At 40.7% G+C, this 16,630-nt stretch overlaps 1 protein-coding gene across 1 annotated transcript; it reads left to right on the top strand.

Annotated features, from left to right (window-relative positions):
• Positions 1-107: 107 nt before the first annotated feature.
• Positions 108-10,212, top strand: LOC128442899 (protein-glutamine gamma-glutamyltransferase 5). The gene is made up of 15 exons (XM_053425516.1): positions 108-142; positions 678-872; positions 2,058-2,294; positions 2,808-2,926; positions 3,013-3,141; positions 3,275-3,452; positions 4,635-4,770; positions 5,045-5,148; positions 5,346-5,585; positions 5,790-5,825; positions 6,093-6,152; positions 7,171-7,395; positions 7,540-7,700; positions 8,421-8,560; positions 9,882-10,212. The coding sequence occupies exons 1-15, from the start codon at positions 115-117 to the stop codon at positions 10,036-10,038; spliced, it is 2,145 nt and encodes a 714-aa protein (XP_053281491.1). The 5' UTR covers positions 108-114; the 3' UTR covers positions 10,039-10,212.
• The last annotated feature ends 6,418 nt before the right edge of the window (positions 10,213-16,630 follow it).

Genomic DNA, 16,630 nt, shown 5'->3' with positions numbered 1-16,630 from the left:
AATGCAGAGAGCAGGGTATGTAAAGATGACTAAGATGGTTATCAGTGGGGAGGTGGAGCATTCTTCTCATTCCTTCAGTCACTTGCAACTCACTTCTGTCACACCATGGACTGCATGCAGCAGACAGCACACAACATCAGTGGTGAGTTCACGCTGCAACTCGGGCTCTTTTTTAACTTCTTCTGCTCCAGACAAAGACGCGGGCAAGCTTTATAAAAAAGAGTCGAATTAATGTAATTTATCATAATTTTACACAAGAGTGCAATTTTTGACTCGGTTATTTAATTTGTGGTTTGGCAAGAAGCCTAGAGAGAAATCAAACATGACAACCTCTCTATCTCAATCTCTATAGCTCTTTTATTTCTTAGTTGAAACGATGTCTATATGTATTTTAATAAGTTCAGTTAATAAATGCACAAACAAGCTGATAAGGTGTGAAGGTAGAAAAGTGTATAGTTGTAATGCGACTAAATGTTCTTGCCAAATTATGTGACGTGGGGTTTCTCAATAACACTTATTTACTTCAGTATTTTTCTGGCACTTAATGTCGTATTGTTTTGTATTGAAATTATTTTACCTTTACCTTCATTTCCCAACTGCCCCTCTCTCCTTGTTTCCTTTTACAGTGTTTCCAGCAACGCTACTTCCACAATACCTGATCTGTTGTTTTTTTTCAGGCACTGACAATGACCATTGTCATCTGAGGTTAGTTGACTTTGAGGTTCATGAAAACCACATTTCCCATGAGACTCAGGGTCTGAGCAAAAAGCACCTGGTGTTGCGGCGAGGGAAGCCGTTCAAGCTGACTCTGCGGTTCCGTGGCCGGTCATGGAATCCTCACAGCGAGGGCCTGGTCCTGGAGGTGTGGCTAGGTAACACAGACAGGAAAACCTCAGCTCATGTTTAAAACAAGACTGTTTGAGAAAAAACACAACATAGACTTACTCTTATAATAACTTATATTCATTCAGGATAATAACCATCCTCGCTTAGTGCACTTTTTCTCCAGCCTCTTTAGTCTGGGTTAGGGTTAGCTGATGGTTTTCCACTTCATCCCACTACCCAGAAATGAAGCCAAAATGTTCTGCATACAAATGCTGCCATGTTGCACATGTGGAGCCCCATGACTGGCAAGTCCATTGTACATGTTCACACGGGTACACGGTAGAGTTTTTGAAAATCTGCCCTTTGGTAGGTGTAATTTTTTTATGTGGACGAGAGGCTGGAACACAAAGGGAAAAGTTATAACCAACAGTTATAGTAACTATTTCTGTCCGAAACAGAATGACACGTTCTGAGAAAAGAGGTTTTCAGTTTGTACAGATGGAACATTTAACCATCAGCTACTCACAGAGACAATAATTGAAATAAAAATCAAACAAACAAACAGGAGTGAAATGTTGAAATAATATGATAACATGAGGAATGTACGTGGAGAAAACTGTTCTGGATCTAGTCCTGGGAATAAAACAGCTGATCCGAATTTTTATATTAAGGTGCATCTGCCAAAAGTGCATCTACGAGGCTATCATTTTATTGTGCTGGTGCAATAAATTATGGGATGGCATTTTTTCCTTTCCTTTCACAAAAGATGGTCCAGTATTTCCTCTACTGAAGGAAATAAGTTTTGAGTCTTTGACGCTTCTCTCTTCATCCTTTAGAGAATTCAAAAAGCTCTTACTATAGCGGCAGCTGAAAGCCTTCAGGGTTGAATGACTCAGTGAGGAAAGTAACAGGTTCCTCAGCTAAATGGACTATACCATTACACCCAAAGTCATCAAGTCACCTGATAGGTCTTTCTCACAGCAGGCATGTTGAGTGGTCACAGGGCCCAGGGGTTCCTCAAGGCATTAACGATGACTCTATCTTCTTCCGTGATACCTGTGCTTCTCCTCCTGTTACATTTCAAAGTTGTCCCTCTAAAGTCCATTACACAGCTAAATCAACCCTGAGAGCATTGAGTTTAGAAATGGTGTTTTATTGTTATAAGGGAATATGTGTATATCATTCAAATGTTGCATCGTCCTGCTTTAAGTAACTTCTCCTTCACCGTGCAGGGAGTCTGTCAGAGAGAATCCCAGTCCAGTTCTCTGACACGTGGCCCAACACTCAGCACTGGTCAGCCAGGATCCACCCAGGCAGCGTGCACTCAGAGTCAGTCACCGTCACCATCTGCTCCCCTGTTCAATCCTCCGTGGCCCTGTATAACCTCCTGTTGCACATCGAGACCAGGCAGACCATTAGGAGCTTCGCAGTGGGATCATTTGTGTTGCTTTGCAACCCCTGGCTGAAAGGTGGGGCCATTAAGGAAAACTCCATCTTGTACCTGTTTTAGGCTCCTGTCTCTTTGTTGGTTTGTTTCAATTTTGCTACATATCTGGATGAGGGGGGCAGATCCAGGAATATTTTTATCACTTTCTTAAACAATGTGGGATAAGGAGCTTTCACCATTTTCCAAGGGAATATTTGATATAATTAAATATCTTTGAGATGGGGAAATCTGGTGCAGCTTGATTGAATTTAAGGTGGCTGTTATGCCTTGGCTACTGAGTGCCGTTCTAATAGTCAAAAGCAATTTTTTGCCTCGCTAATGCGATTTCTCAGCATCTCCATTATTCCTTCAGGTAATTTTTTCAACTTTGAATCAGTTGAGTCAAAGATTTGAATTCAAAGGTCATGGTGACCTTGTTGGAATCTGGGAAAAGAATGAAACTGCACTTGTAGACATGACATACAACAGCAGTGTGGTATTTGTAGTGGCCATGGTTTCTTTCCAGTCATCCCACACCACTTCTATTGCTTTTCAGATGATCCAGTCTACATGCCACACGAGGCCCAACTACAAGAGTATATCAAGAGCGATTATGGCTTGGTGTTCATGGGCACCAATCTAAATGTTTGTCAGCGTCCGTGGTCGTTTGGTCAGGTATGTAACAATCGGCGACATGCAACCATCATGAATGGCTCGTGTATAATCAAAGCATGCTTCAGTTTGTGCTTCATCATGTGCAGTATGAGCCTGGGGTCCTAGAGGCATGTCTGACGCTGCTGGAGGTCAGCCCTCAGCACCTCAGCGACGAAAACAAGGACAACATACAGCGAGCGGACCCCGTTTACCTCAGCAGGGTGGTCTGTGCCATGGTGAGAGACAGCACTCACAAAAACAATGGCGATGAAAGTACACAACTCTCCCTCTACTGCCAAATCTGTGACTAATATTATCAAGAACATAACTTCAGTGGAGAGAGGAGTAACAATGGTCCTCGTGTTCCAGGTGAACTGTAATGATGACCTGGGTATCCTGCACGGGAAGTGGCAGGACGACTACGAAGGTGGTGTTAATCCCACAGAGTGGAGCGGCAGTGCTGACATCCTGCGTCGCTGGGTCTCATCCAACTTCAGCCCTGTGCGCTACGGACAGTGCTGGGTCTTTGCATCTGTCCTCTGCACAGGTACAAACAACTGAATCATTTAAATTATAGGCCTATGATTTTTAGTGATACTCAAATCTACTTTATATTATAATACGGTTTTATTCCAGTTATTAGCCACTCATCCATCCAGAGGATTAACGCTTAGGATGATTATATGAATAGTTCAAGTGGAGCTTTCAAATACTCTTTACCTAATTTAATGACACTGAATGAACTGGCATCTGTATTTGTGTTGTTTGGGTTAGTAAATTCCAAATCTGATCTTGGGCTGTAAGAAATAAACTAGTTTTCTAGCTAAAATTACAACTTGTGACTCACTATGAATATTTCTTTATTCATTTATTTAATTTATACTTTCAGAAATTGATAATTACAATAACTCAAATAATATGTAAAATGAATGTGGCATCAGGCAATGGAAATTTGAAAACCCCAAAGTACGTTTTCAACAGAACGCCTTTGTTAGGAGCTTGTGTACCAGGTAGAGAGAGGCTAATGAGAAGAAGATATAAAGTTGCATTATGAGAATTTTGGGATACAGTGACAATTCCATTTTTTATTTCAATTTCTTGATAGTCCGAACATACAATCTTATTAATTATGCAATATTTGTCTTTTTATGTTTGCTATCTTTGGATATTGTGTTAGTCGCTGATGGAAAAAGTTAAAACTCACTTTTACATATACTTAAAGTATAAAAGTATAATTATTACTATTCCCCCATGCCACACAACATTATGACGGCAGAGTCTTGGGCTCTAAAAAAAACTGTACACATTTAACGCAATGCTTTGACATTTTTTAGAGGTATTGCTGATATGTGTGGTGTGAAAATGAAAAGTGCCTGAAAAAAAAATCTACTCAAGTAAAGTATAGATACATGATAAATGCAGTTGAGTACAGTATCAGAGTAAATGTTACATCCCAGCACTGGTGTCAGTTTATTCTAAATGTGAAATGGATCATATTCGGTCTTTCACAGAAGGGGCAAATTGTTCACATTACAATAGATAAACAAATTATTCGTCAATAATTAATTAACTAAATATAGTAACCACTTGCTGGACTGGATACTATTATAAGTAGAAATGATTTACTCAATACTTCTTACCTACTTTATGTTTCTACTAAGATGGGTTTTAATACTTCAGGACTTTGGTTTTACAAGTGATGGCTGATTTATGTTTATTTTTGTTCCAGTAATGAGGGTGCTGGGGATTCCCTCCAGGGTGGTGACGGTCTTTAACGCAGGTCATGACACTAATGCCAGCAGGACAATTGAAGAGTTTTACTCGAGCACAGGGGAGAAGCTCAACCTTTCCAAGGACAGTCTCTGGTTGGTGTCACTAACTCTAACGATGATATTCTGTATTTGAATTGCTGAGTCATCAGTGTGATCTCACAATTTACACTCAAAGTAAAAGCAGCATTGCCTGTTGGGCCATTAACTTAGTCATTATGAATCAGGAGAAGAGTAGCTACCTATGTGTCTATGATCATCTATTTTATTCATCTCACACTCAACCATATTGGTTTTCTGTGTGTGTATGTGTGTGTGTGTGTGTGTGTGTGTGTGTGTGTGTGTGTGTTAATCCCTGTTTGTCCTGCAGGAACTTCCATGTGTGGGTTGAGTGCTGGATGAGCAGACCAGATCTCAGTCCAGGGTTTGATGGCTGGCAGGTAGTGGACCCCACACCCCAAGAGAAAAGTGCTGGTGGGTCCCTGCTCCACATTGTCCTCAATACATTATTGGTAATTCGTGGATTAGAATAAAAGTTACTGTGTTAAGGCGACTGACACTTGAGTGTTAATGAGCTGAGATGTGACAATAAACTGTTATTTTACGCTATTTTTCTGCATCTGTTGCTATTTTACTGAAATTTACCTTGACTTTTGATCTTGTCTCTGCAGGTATATTCTGCTGTGGCCCATGCCCTGTAGCCGCTGTTCAGCAGCGCTGCCTCAGTGCCTCATACGACACCTCGTTCATCTTTGCCTCTGTTGACGCTGACGTCATACGTTTTATTGTACGCAATGGAGTGGTGGTGGGGAGGATGGTGGACTCTGAGTTGGTGGGGCAGGTGATCTGCACCAAGAGAATTGGTTCAGACACCCCAGAGAATCTGACACCTGCTTATAAGAGGAAGAAACGTAAGAGAGGGTCCTGTGGCTTTGAGGCTTTCTAAAGAGGGATTTGTTGAGACACAATAAATAGATAGAGTACAATTTTGTGTTTTGAGAAGAGTCTGCATGATGCAAATGCAAAATGTGGAGTCAGCTGAAGTAAGATAAGCTCTCTCTTGGTTTTCCATAAGTTCAATAAAGATTATCCTCGTATTTTCTTTCCCTTTTCAGGGGCGCAACTTGGATTTGGAAGAATGACAACACAAGGTCAGTGGCTGTGTTGCCAAAGCATCTTCACCCTCATCTCCCCATGCAATAATCAATATGTGCAAACTAATACCTCATGGCTGTGTTTTGCAAATGTAATGTTTAGTTTAAGGTTCAAAGATTTAGAAATGGAGCAGAACGTAAAAGGCAGAAACAAAAGTTAATGTTGTGACAATTTGAAGTCTAATTTGAAGAGTGGGCTCACAGCATGTAGTCCAGCTATTTCCCAACAACAATCTCACGAGTAACTAAATCTCCCTTTTACAGCAGGGTCTCTCTGCTTAATGGGTTCTACTGTGATGCAGAATGGACTGGGAGAAGAAGCAGGTAAGCTTTGAGTCATCTCAGTTTCAAAATCAAACACTCCTCTGGCATCTAGGCGACTGTAACTCAGGCTGTGGCCCCAAATGTCCCCTTTGCGGGCAGTATGTGTGTGTGTGTAGGTGTACAATAAAGAAAGTGCTGCACTGTATGAATGTGTTTGTGACCGGTTGAAACTGGTTTGAAGGGCTTTGAGTGGTCATCAAGACTAGAAAAGCTCTATAAAAACACAGAATGTTTTTTGACATTGTTTATGTTTTTCAAAGTTTTAGCAATGTCAGGGTCAGGGGTTCGATATCCATTCTTATTTGTAATATTAGTTTGAGCATGTAAGTAACTGTGGATCGGTTGTATATATATGTGTCGAATTTTGCAGTGGTCTCTATCGGGAAGTTAGAGGTAAAATGTTAGGCTACATGATTCTCACTTGCTGTGATGATCAAGTATTTGACTTTGACTCTAACCTGAACTACATTTGATCATGTTGCGTTAATTAGTTTAGTCATTATCCTATTACTGTTTGACATGAAACTGTTACAGAACCTTCCAGCAGCTTTGCATCATGTCATTGTGCCTGATTTGTGTTCAGTCACTGAAAAGTAAGCATTTATCACCTTGATTCACAGTTGAACATTTAGAGTTTCTCTTAATTTTCTATAAGAAAGTGTTTAAACTATTCTTCTATTTGTGTCATTCTGTTTTAAATACCTGCAGTTGATGCTCTTAATAGTTTCCACATCACGTCATTTCAATTTGGGGGCCATTCTACGGCAAATATTTGTCAAAGTTGGTTGCATGGCGTCATTCAAAGTTTTTAACATTTCGGTGAATGAGGTAGATGACCCAATTTGTTAGAAGAGGTTTCCACACACAGCTGACAGCACTGTGTTTCATCAAACTCCAAAACCGGTTTGTTCTTGGGCTGATTGTGTCAGCAATAGTAATAGAACATCTTTTGAAATATTAAAAATGCATTCTTTTCTTCATCGATTTATCTGTTTAACACAATGTACATGTCTCCCAGCTTCATCTCAAGGACAGACGTCATCTGGTTTGGAGGTGTCCCTATACATAAAAGGGAAGCCATCATTTGGTGAGAGCATTGGCATGAGCGTAAAGGTCACTAATAACTCGAGTGAACCCAGGGTCCTGGTGGAACACGTCGACGCTCAGGTTAAAGAGTACAACAGCAGCCCACAGGGGAGCTTCTGGAAAATGCACAAAGAGGTGCACATACTCGCGCATGAAGGTAAAGAATCCTGTAACAAATACGGGGGTACCCCCTGGCAATGTTGTTGGATAACCTTACTTTTTCATTTGAACACTTTTTATTTTATTTGCTTGCTTAATCAAACCTCTAGACCAAACCTTAACTCCTTTACGTTCTCTGCAGCTTTGACTCTGCAGCACACCATCCCTGCGTCTGAGTACGAGTCGGTGCTGGCGGCTGACGGAATTGTGAATATTGCAGTGGTGATAAAGGACGTACGAACTAAAGAAAGAGTCCTGGATTCACAGGAATTCAACATAAGCTCACCACAGATAAGCATTGAGGTAAACTGCAGCCAGTCTCCTGACTCTTCAGTTCACTTAAGTAAAAGGAAGAAATTATTTAATAGTTGTCACTGCCCAACACATTTCAACAACAGCTCCAGTGTAACCTTTGACCTAAACTCAAAAACCTGTGAGCAGAAAATACAAATTCTGCTCCCTTTGCTGAGTTCGAACGTTTGATATACGGCATATAAAAAGTAAAGATCATATTTTTCACTCTGATCAACACCTGAACAACTACACCCTTTTCTATATATAGTAATGCATTTATTCATCACCTTATATTCTATCTATAAATTCATTATCTATACTGTTTATCCTTTTGAGGGTCGTGGGAGAGCTGGGGCCAAACAGTGGGCAGGTCACTTGGCCAGTATACAGAGATAAGCACTCACATTCAGTTCTAGTCAATTTCGAGCCTCAAATTAGCCTGATGTGTCTGCATGTGTTTGGACTGTGGGAAGAGGCCGGATTACCCAGAGATAACCCCAAAAGACACAGGGAGAACATGGTAACTCTACAAAGAAAGACCCGGGCCATATTAATAAAAAGCTAAATAGAAGTGGACCAAATCAACGTAAATGCAAAGTGACTCATATCAATAGTCTTTATGTTCATCAGCCCCCTCCGGGGATAATGGAGTGATCACAAGTCTCTGGCAATGTCAATGTTGAGTGGTCCGGGGCTGATCATCTGATCCTGTAACCTGCTGCTCTGCAGATCGAAGGAGGGGACAGCATCCAGATAAACAAGGAGCACACGGTCCAGGTGTCCTTCACCAACGAGTTAACAAAAACTCTGACTGGAGCTGTGCTGACAGTGGAGGGATCTGGCTTGTTGAAAGGAAAGCACGAGGCCAGGTATGTGTGTTTGAATGTTCTTTTAAAAATAAACAATATATCTTCTTTCTGTGGAGCTGTGTCGTAAAAACAACAACACCTTTGTCCTGTGGCTACATTCTAGGGATGTCACACATATTTAACCATCACGTCTGAGTGGGTCAAAAAACGCAATGCTCGTTTTGAGGAAGGTGCTGTGGGGAATGTGGTCAGGTGTGTTTATGTAACAGCTGAAACGTGATGTTGCATCCAAGTGTGTGTGTATGTGTGTAGTTCTGTGGAGAGAACAATGCACCATCACTATCAGGGGTTAAATGTACCTTTATATTCGTTTATCTCATTGTCAAAGCAAGCAGCGCAATAGTTGTGTTTTACACCAGTGCATGTTTGGAATGGTGGTGATGCTGGTAGTTTTCTTTCTGAAACTGTAAAAGTGACCTGCAGTGATTGAACCACAGAAAGTAAAGACCGACTGCTGGACTCAGTCCACAGAACCACGAAGCTGCGACCCCACCACTTCACAAAGAGCCGTTCACCTGTTGAGTCAAAGTTTATTGAAGCTCGACCAGTACACAGAACTCAGAACTGCTGAGTCAGTTGTCGACTCTTATATTTTTGAGTCCCACCCTGCCTGATCAAGTACGTTTTATTGATATTGAATGTGCCGCGTGTCCAAATCATACCTAATGTGACACTGCACTTTTTCGGGCCCTTTGCAAATGCACATGCCAAGTGTGAAGGGGAAAAGATCATAAATATCATCATTGTTAAGGTTAGGGTTGTTTTTGGTTACCACTTCAACCTCCTCTCGCTCTTCCTCTACTTTTCCTCATCCTCCAGCTCTTTTATGGCTTCAACAAACTTTGTTAATAAAAGTAACTTTTGAGTCCAACTTTTCCTGGCTTGGTCCCATTCCTCTATTATTCCAGTCCCCTGCAGCCATGGTGGCTTTTTATTGGCCCAGACGATAAAGCCAAAGTTTCCACCCAGAGAGGAATAATAAGCCAGAAGAGCTTCAGTGGAGATATTAAGAGGTGATAAATCATCAAGCTAAATAGTGGAACAATAAAACTGCTCTGGCATTTGTTTCATGAAAAAGGGCAAGAAGTCAGTTCTGGTAGTCGGTAGCTGGCAAACGACTGGCTGTATAATTGGTGGGATTAATCAACCCTCACATCACCAATGTACTTACATTATAATTGATTTGTGCAGTGGGACCACAAACCTCTCATCACCTCTTTTACTCGCTGTCAAATATGATCTTTCTTTTTGTGTGTGTGTGTGTGTCTTTGTTTGAGTTAAAATTTGACAACATTTGGTTTCTCTCCTCCCTCTCTGCCAGGCTGGCTCATTTAAAGCAAGGCGAGAAGATGGAGAATACTGTCTCCATCATGGCCTCTTCACCGGGCACCAAAGTGCTGATGGCCACGTTCTCGCACAGCAGCAGCCCCAGCCTTGTGTCAAGGATCTTCCACAAAGTCTCCATCATTGAAGCATAGGGAACGGTGCATCCTCCTAAAAGCTTCAGCAACTTCCTGAACCCTATGTGTACAGTCAGATAGCACACACACGTTTTACGGTACTTAGATTACCGGATGGTATTTTAGTCTAATTTTTATTAGTCACTGTAAATTGTAAAATTTGGAAAAATGTGAACATTTAACAGGATCTCTTTTATGTCCTCATTTTGTATCGTCGATGCTCAATAAACATACAAAAAAAAAATCAGTCGGTAAATCACATGTTGATTGTGTCAAGACCAGGCTTCCACCTCTTGTTTTCCCTTCCCCCACTGTCCACTTTCCACGGGTGGCTTGAGCTGGGAGGGGCCTCCTGTGGGATACCTTCGTAGCTGAGACTCATCTCATCAACTCCACCTCCACTCCATAAAACCTCAGCTCATCTCCCCTGTCTTTGCCAGATCGTCCGTTCACCGGTGTGATTCAGCTGCACACCTTCCTGGTTTGACTCCTTCTACAGAGTTCTGCCTGCCTTTTTGGACATTCCAAATAAACCCCACTTTCTGCCCTAAATCTGCCGTGTTCCTGGTCTGCACTCTTTTTGGGTCCGCTTAAAATAAGATCTTAACAGATTGTCTGCTGCAAATTGCTCCATAAATAAATGACTTAGTCTGTTGTTACAAAACTTGGTAGATATTTATGTTGAACTTACTAAACTATCTTAACGTTTGCCATTGACGAGAAACACAAATCTTTCCAATGCTACAAGTATTTACCAGATTACAATGGAGCCCTGTGTCCGCGTGGCCTTACTTACTTAAGTGTTTAAATTTGTGGAACTGCTCCTCTGTCACAGTGCATTCAGTTTGAATTGGAATGTATCATAACTTACAGAAGCTGTCCATTCACTGATATTAAATATGAATAATTCTACACATACATCATTTATGCATAATTTATCAAAATATTTAAGTTGTGTAAATGAGCATAAAGTATTTTCGTACTTTGTACAGTGCATGATTATTGTATAAACATTGTACAAAACACTTTCCTAGGGTTTAATTTCACAGTCACAAACCATGTGCACAAGAAATGAGAAGAAAGTGCAAAAGACCATATCACAAGTAATAAAAGATACATAAGAATCAACCACTAGTGGAAAAATATTATAAATTTTTCGTGGAAATACAAACATGCAACTCTATCCCCTGATGAAGACTGTGAGATAAGGTTGAAACATGTAGAACAAGAGGACTTTGCATATACAGCTATTTTCTCAAACTAGTATTTGCTAAGGATGGTTTCACACTCATGTTATCTGGTTGGTTGTAGCCACACCTGATTATAAGGTCAAATTCTTTCTTGCTGGACTAATTATCACAATGGTCATTGTTATCTTGTCATTTAAGTCTTGTAAGTTAAGATTCTTACCTTCCATTGACCCATATATGTTACATCTGTCTTCCTGCTTGTCTGGTTACTGAGACAACACCCTACAAATTACCAACGAAGTAAAAGTCACATAACTACAGTGACCCTGAAGTGCAAATTGGAAAACACTATGGCAAATCACAAAATTCAACGACAAATCTTTTAATCTGCCCTTTCGTTTTGTGATTTATTGTTGATTATAATAATACAAATAATAATAATAATAATAAACTTTATTTGTATAGAAACTTTTATAAGAAATGCAGCCTAAAGTGCTTTATATATATAGATACTAATAATTGTGATGGCTTTTTTTGTCGTGGTGAATTTCCCTTTAAGGGACACTGAACATTTATGTGTGACGCTCAGTCATTTAGGTTTCTGGTTTTCTGTCTTGTGTTTTCTATTTCCTGTTTTATTTTGTAGCCCCGCTGTCACTGTCTTGTTTCAGCTTCTCGGTGTCTCACTTCCTGTTCGTTGATTGTCTTCTCCAATCCTCATGTGGTTCACCTGTTTGTAATTGTTCCTGCCTTCCCTCTGTGTCTATTTAAGCCTCTGTGTTCCCCAAGCCCTTTGTCGGTTTGTACTCGTTTGTCTGCCCGTTTCCACACGTATAGATATGGTTTGTCTGTGCTTGCTGTCTCGACCAGCTTCTCCTGCTTCGTTGTTTTCTGTGCGCTTTGTCGCCTGTTTAACTAGTGTAGTGTTCCTGTTTTGTTTCTTTCTTGTTTAAAGCTTTTTTTATATTAAATCCCCTTTTTGTTAACAACCTCTGCATCCTGGGTCCATCTCCTCCATCAAACCGTAACATTATGTCTCTGCACTCATAAAGTTGTGGAATTTCTTTGAGAAAAGGACACAATATTTTTGTTGTAAAATTCAAGCTCTAATTTGATCCCAAGTTTTCTCTTTAACTTGGGAGATTTGAAAAAGGTGAAATGAAAACGGTAGAGAGGAAACAGCAACTTCCCATAATGCAACTCACATTTCCTTGTACATGGCTGCTCTTTCAAATTAATATTTATGAAAATACTCAAGTGAAGTCATCTGAATAATTTTCTCTGATGTTATCAATTCTCCAGCGTCTTTTTTTTCATAGACATGACTTTAAATTGCAAAAATGGTGGGAAGCCTCTTTACAGTTTATAGGATGGATTGTGGTTTATTGCTAAACTACAAAAACACCACCAGGTGGCAGCATGGGAACATCCAATAAATGCATATCTGATGTTTTCTACCTGCATTTCACGAAAATGTTTTTTTTTTTCATCTGTTTTATTTAATTTTCTTTCAGTCAACCCAGCCGGGTCATGTGATCTTACTCAGGTAATTAAAGGGTGTAGAATAATAAAAAATGCAAGGACAAACTTGTTGGTGTCTTATTGTTTTCATAACAAGATAAGAGAAGAGAAGATAAAGTATGATATTCCTTTTTTAGTCACACTGGGAAATAGTCGAATATAATACAATGTAAACACAAATGTTAACAAAATACAAATATGTTTAGTATTGAATTGCAGTGATAGAAAAGGATTATTGCACAGTTAAATCAGATGAAATAAGTGAGATACTGAAGGTGCACATGGTCGACTGGGAGCAGTGCTCAGGCCAATTCTTTACAACTTGTCTGGAGTCAGAGGTACAAGGCTGCAAATGTGATGTTGGGAGTTTTAACTATTAACTGGTCACGGCCAAAATCATTTAAAATTCAATATTAGAAACTTCCATTGAACTAACCACTGTGACATTTTGACAGTGGAATAGTAGCAAGCTTAACATAACTCATATACATTTTTGTTGTCCTGATTTCATTGAAGAAGATTCAGTGTTTTTTCTGTTGAGCCTATTTGAAGTACAAATGTGAAATAGATGACATTAGATGTGAACAGAAAGAATTTGGATATTTGTCGGTTAAAGATGTCTCAAAAAAAGAATCACTGAAGCACTAAAGCCAAGTGTGCTGATCGTTTGCTTTTCTAAAATTGATACAATAAATTGAAAATAATGTTGGTCATTGAGATTAGTAGGAACTAGCAGTGCCAGTTCTAAACCTGCCTGTTTGTAATGTTCTGCTCTCTTGTCCTGTGTTAAAGCTCCTGCGCTACTTCAGAATGAGTTTTTGTCATTAGTGGAGTCCTCCCCAAACAGTTCTACAATATACTGTCACTTTTTTAAATGAACTTTGTGTTTGTGTGCTGGAAGTTGTGTGGCGCAGAGTGAGGTTAGAAATTAAGATGTTTATTGTCAATGTTTTCCATTAGCTAGTAATGATACAGTAATGTGTGTGTCAGTCTGACATGTTGAAATAAATATAATCAGAGTACTACCGACCACTGCTGTAGATTATCCGAGGATGTAGAAGAAGACACGTTCAGTCCCGTCCATTGACTGTGAGTCCCCTGCCCTGTCTCCACTGACTGCTAAAGGCATCAAATTTGACATTGCATTTCCCCTGACCATAAAGATTACACATGGCAAGTGTGAGGCTGATAAGATGAGCGGTTCACAAGATATGTGAGCCACATACAGACAGACAGACATTTGTGGAAATAGAGTGAATCACTGACAGAGAAGCTGGTTCAATGTAAGAGAACCGCTGTCCCTGGTTCAGAGCCAAGCCCATCAGACAGTCTGTAAACCAAACTGACAGACCTCAGACAAGGGCACATTACTGCATATCTCACACTTCTCCCTGTCAATATATCCGCCTCATACATAAAGAATATCTCGGGTCAGAGTGAGGATATTCAGGTTGTTTCAGGCTGTTCGGAGAGGATCAGAGATGCATCACGACAGACACGTCCTCTATATACTGTGTGTGAATAGGTGCTGCTCACAGGTTTTTACTTAAACGATTCCAGGCTGACGCTCAGCACAGCTTGTGATCCTATACCTCGGTGTCAGGGAGACTGAGGCGGAGGCGTTGGCAGACGGAGACGATAATCAGACTCCACGCTCGCTGATTTTCAGACAAATTAAACGTCAGGGGAAAGCAGAGAGCGGGACCGCTGGGCCGCTTTGAAAAGCTGAGGCCATCATAAATTATTAATGGCTCCACGTCACCGCCTCCCTTTCGTCATCCCTCGCTCTTTACAGCCATCCCCTGCTCCATCCATCCCTCTCTCCTGGTTCCTTAGCATTGATTGCATTTCTTTCTTTCTTTCATCCATCCATCCCTCTTGCCTGGCTACTTGGTGTGGATTGAATTTCTTTCTTTCATTTTTACACCCTCTATTAATTCTCTCCTTCCTTTTGACTCCACTGATTTCCCTCCCTCCCATCCATCTGCTCTTCATTATCTTTTCTTCTTATCCATCTTGATCATCTGTCTTTCCCCCTGTTTCGTCATTGTTTCTCCTTCACCTCGTACACCCCCTCCCCTCCTTCATCCCTTCATTTCCTAACTCATCTAGCACACTCCTGGGTTGGGAAGTTACTGGACTTCTTTCTTTGACTAGTTTTAATAGACCCACATGTTATTTGAATCACAGCAAGACTGACTTTTTACATATTTTCTTTGAAATAAGAAATGTGTCAGAGTTATTTCGGCCCACAAGACTTGCGGACTATTTTCAATGTTGTAGACCAGGGTGAGGTCTACAGGCACTGAGGGGTTCTGCAGACATGTAAGTAATGCTGTTGGGATGTACAAATTGCTGAACAAAGCTTTGATTCCACATGGTAGAATTTATGTGAAGATGGACGATGTCTCTCAACTTCCTCCCACTGTACAAAGTTCCAGTACCATAGTCCTGCAGATGCACACTTTCAACCAATCATGACCAATAATGACATCTCACCTTGTTTTTATAGAGGTAAATAACTTTTTAGTACCAAATTTACCTAAAATAACAGAAACCATCTTTAATTTAATTTAAGTTTGTCCATGTCGGATGTGGAGTCTATGAACTGCACTGCAGCCAGCCACTTGGGGGCAATCCAGATGATTTGGCTTCACCTTTTTAGGGGCTGTCATCTCATCCATCTTCATGTACAGTCTATCGTCCAAATATAGAGGACAGTAATGTTGACACAAAATCTGAGTCAGCTTGTGGGTCAGGAGGTAGAGAAGGTCGATCAGTAACTGGAAGGTTAGTAGTTTGATCCCCAGTAACTCGTGTCTGCATTCTGAAGTGTCCTTGTGCAAGATACTGATGTCCGAGCCGACAGTGGATGAATGGTGTGTGATAGTGTTGTGTATAGAAGCACTGTATACATATGTGTGTGAATGGCTGAATGCGACTTGTACTGTAAAGCACTTTGAGTTGTCCATAAGACTGGAAAAGCTTCATATAAATAGTAAGTGATTTACTTCCTTGACCTGCAGAAAGATCCTCCTAAACAAATTTGATCCTTTGTATTCAACAGAAATGCAAAATGTATGTGTGTGTGTTTGCGTGTGTGTGGTTGTGTGTATGTGTGTGTGTGGCTTCCCACCTGGTTCCTTCTCAGGCCGCTTCCACTCGTACACCTTGATCTTACAATCATCTCAACCATTTCCACAGCACAAAGCCAGAGCTGATTCATGTCCTCATCTGTCTGCAAGTTCGTTTTCTGTTCCTCACTAATCCTTTGCTCCGATTGTGCCTCAGAATCATTAAGTCTGTTTCCCTCCAAACCTGTCACCTTCAGCAACGTCCTCATTGACAAACAGCCCATTTGGATCTCAGTGCCCAGTCCGTCCTGCCCAGTCTCTTGTCCCACAGGTTGCTCAGACCCACCGCTCTGCTCTCCTGCCTGCCCTGCTCCACCATTCCTTTCCTTCAGCCAAATCAGAGTCTGACAACCTGCCAGCTAAGCCACCAAACCCATCTGCATGCCTCTTAGAATTAAGCATTTTCACCTTGTTCCCCCTGCCCCCCTGCCCCCCTGCCTGTGATTGATTGTTGGAAACAGGAAAACATTACAATTTGGATCAATCTTCAAATTGTAAAATAGGAGAAAAATGTATTTGGTAAAAAATGCACCTGTTAAATCTCACCTCACAATGCACGAGTAAATGTTCTGAGATGTGATGCCAAAGCTTATGATTTATGTGCTCACACTGTATGGTCCGATCGTCTGACATTACCGGCATTACGTTATAATACATTGATCTCTGTAACACTCTGTAAGAACCCCTGAGTTTGGGAAAGTAACTTGTGACTTTGCTTCCACTGTGCGAGAGCCTGATGATGGGTCAAAATGTATGACCTGTTGC

The sequence above is a fragment of the Pleuronectes platessa genome, chromosome 6, assembly GCF_947347685.1.
Source record: "Pleuronectes platessa chromosome 6, fPlePla1.1, whole genome shotgun sequence".
Classification (NCBI taxonomy): Eukaryota; Metazoa; Chordata; class Actinopteri; order Pleuronectiformes; family Pleuronectidae; genus Pleuronectes; species Pleuronectes platessa.
This window is presented reverse-complemented; position numbering and strand designations above follow the sequence as displayed.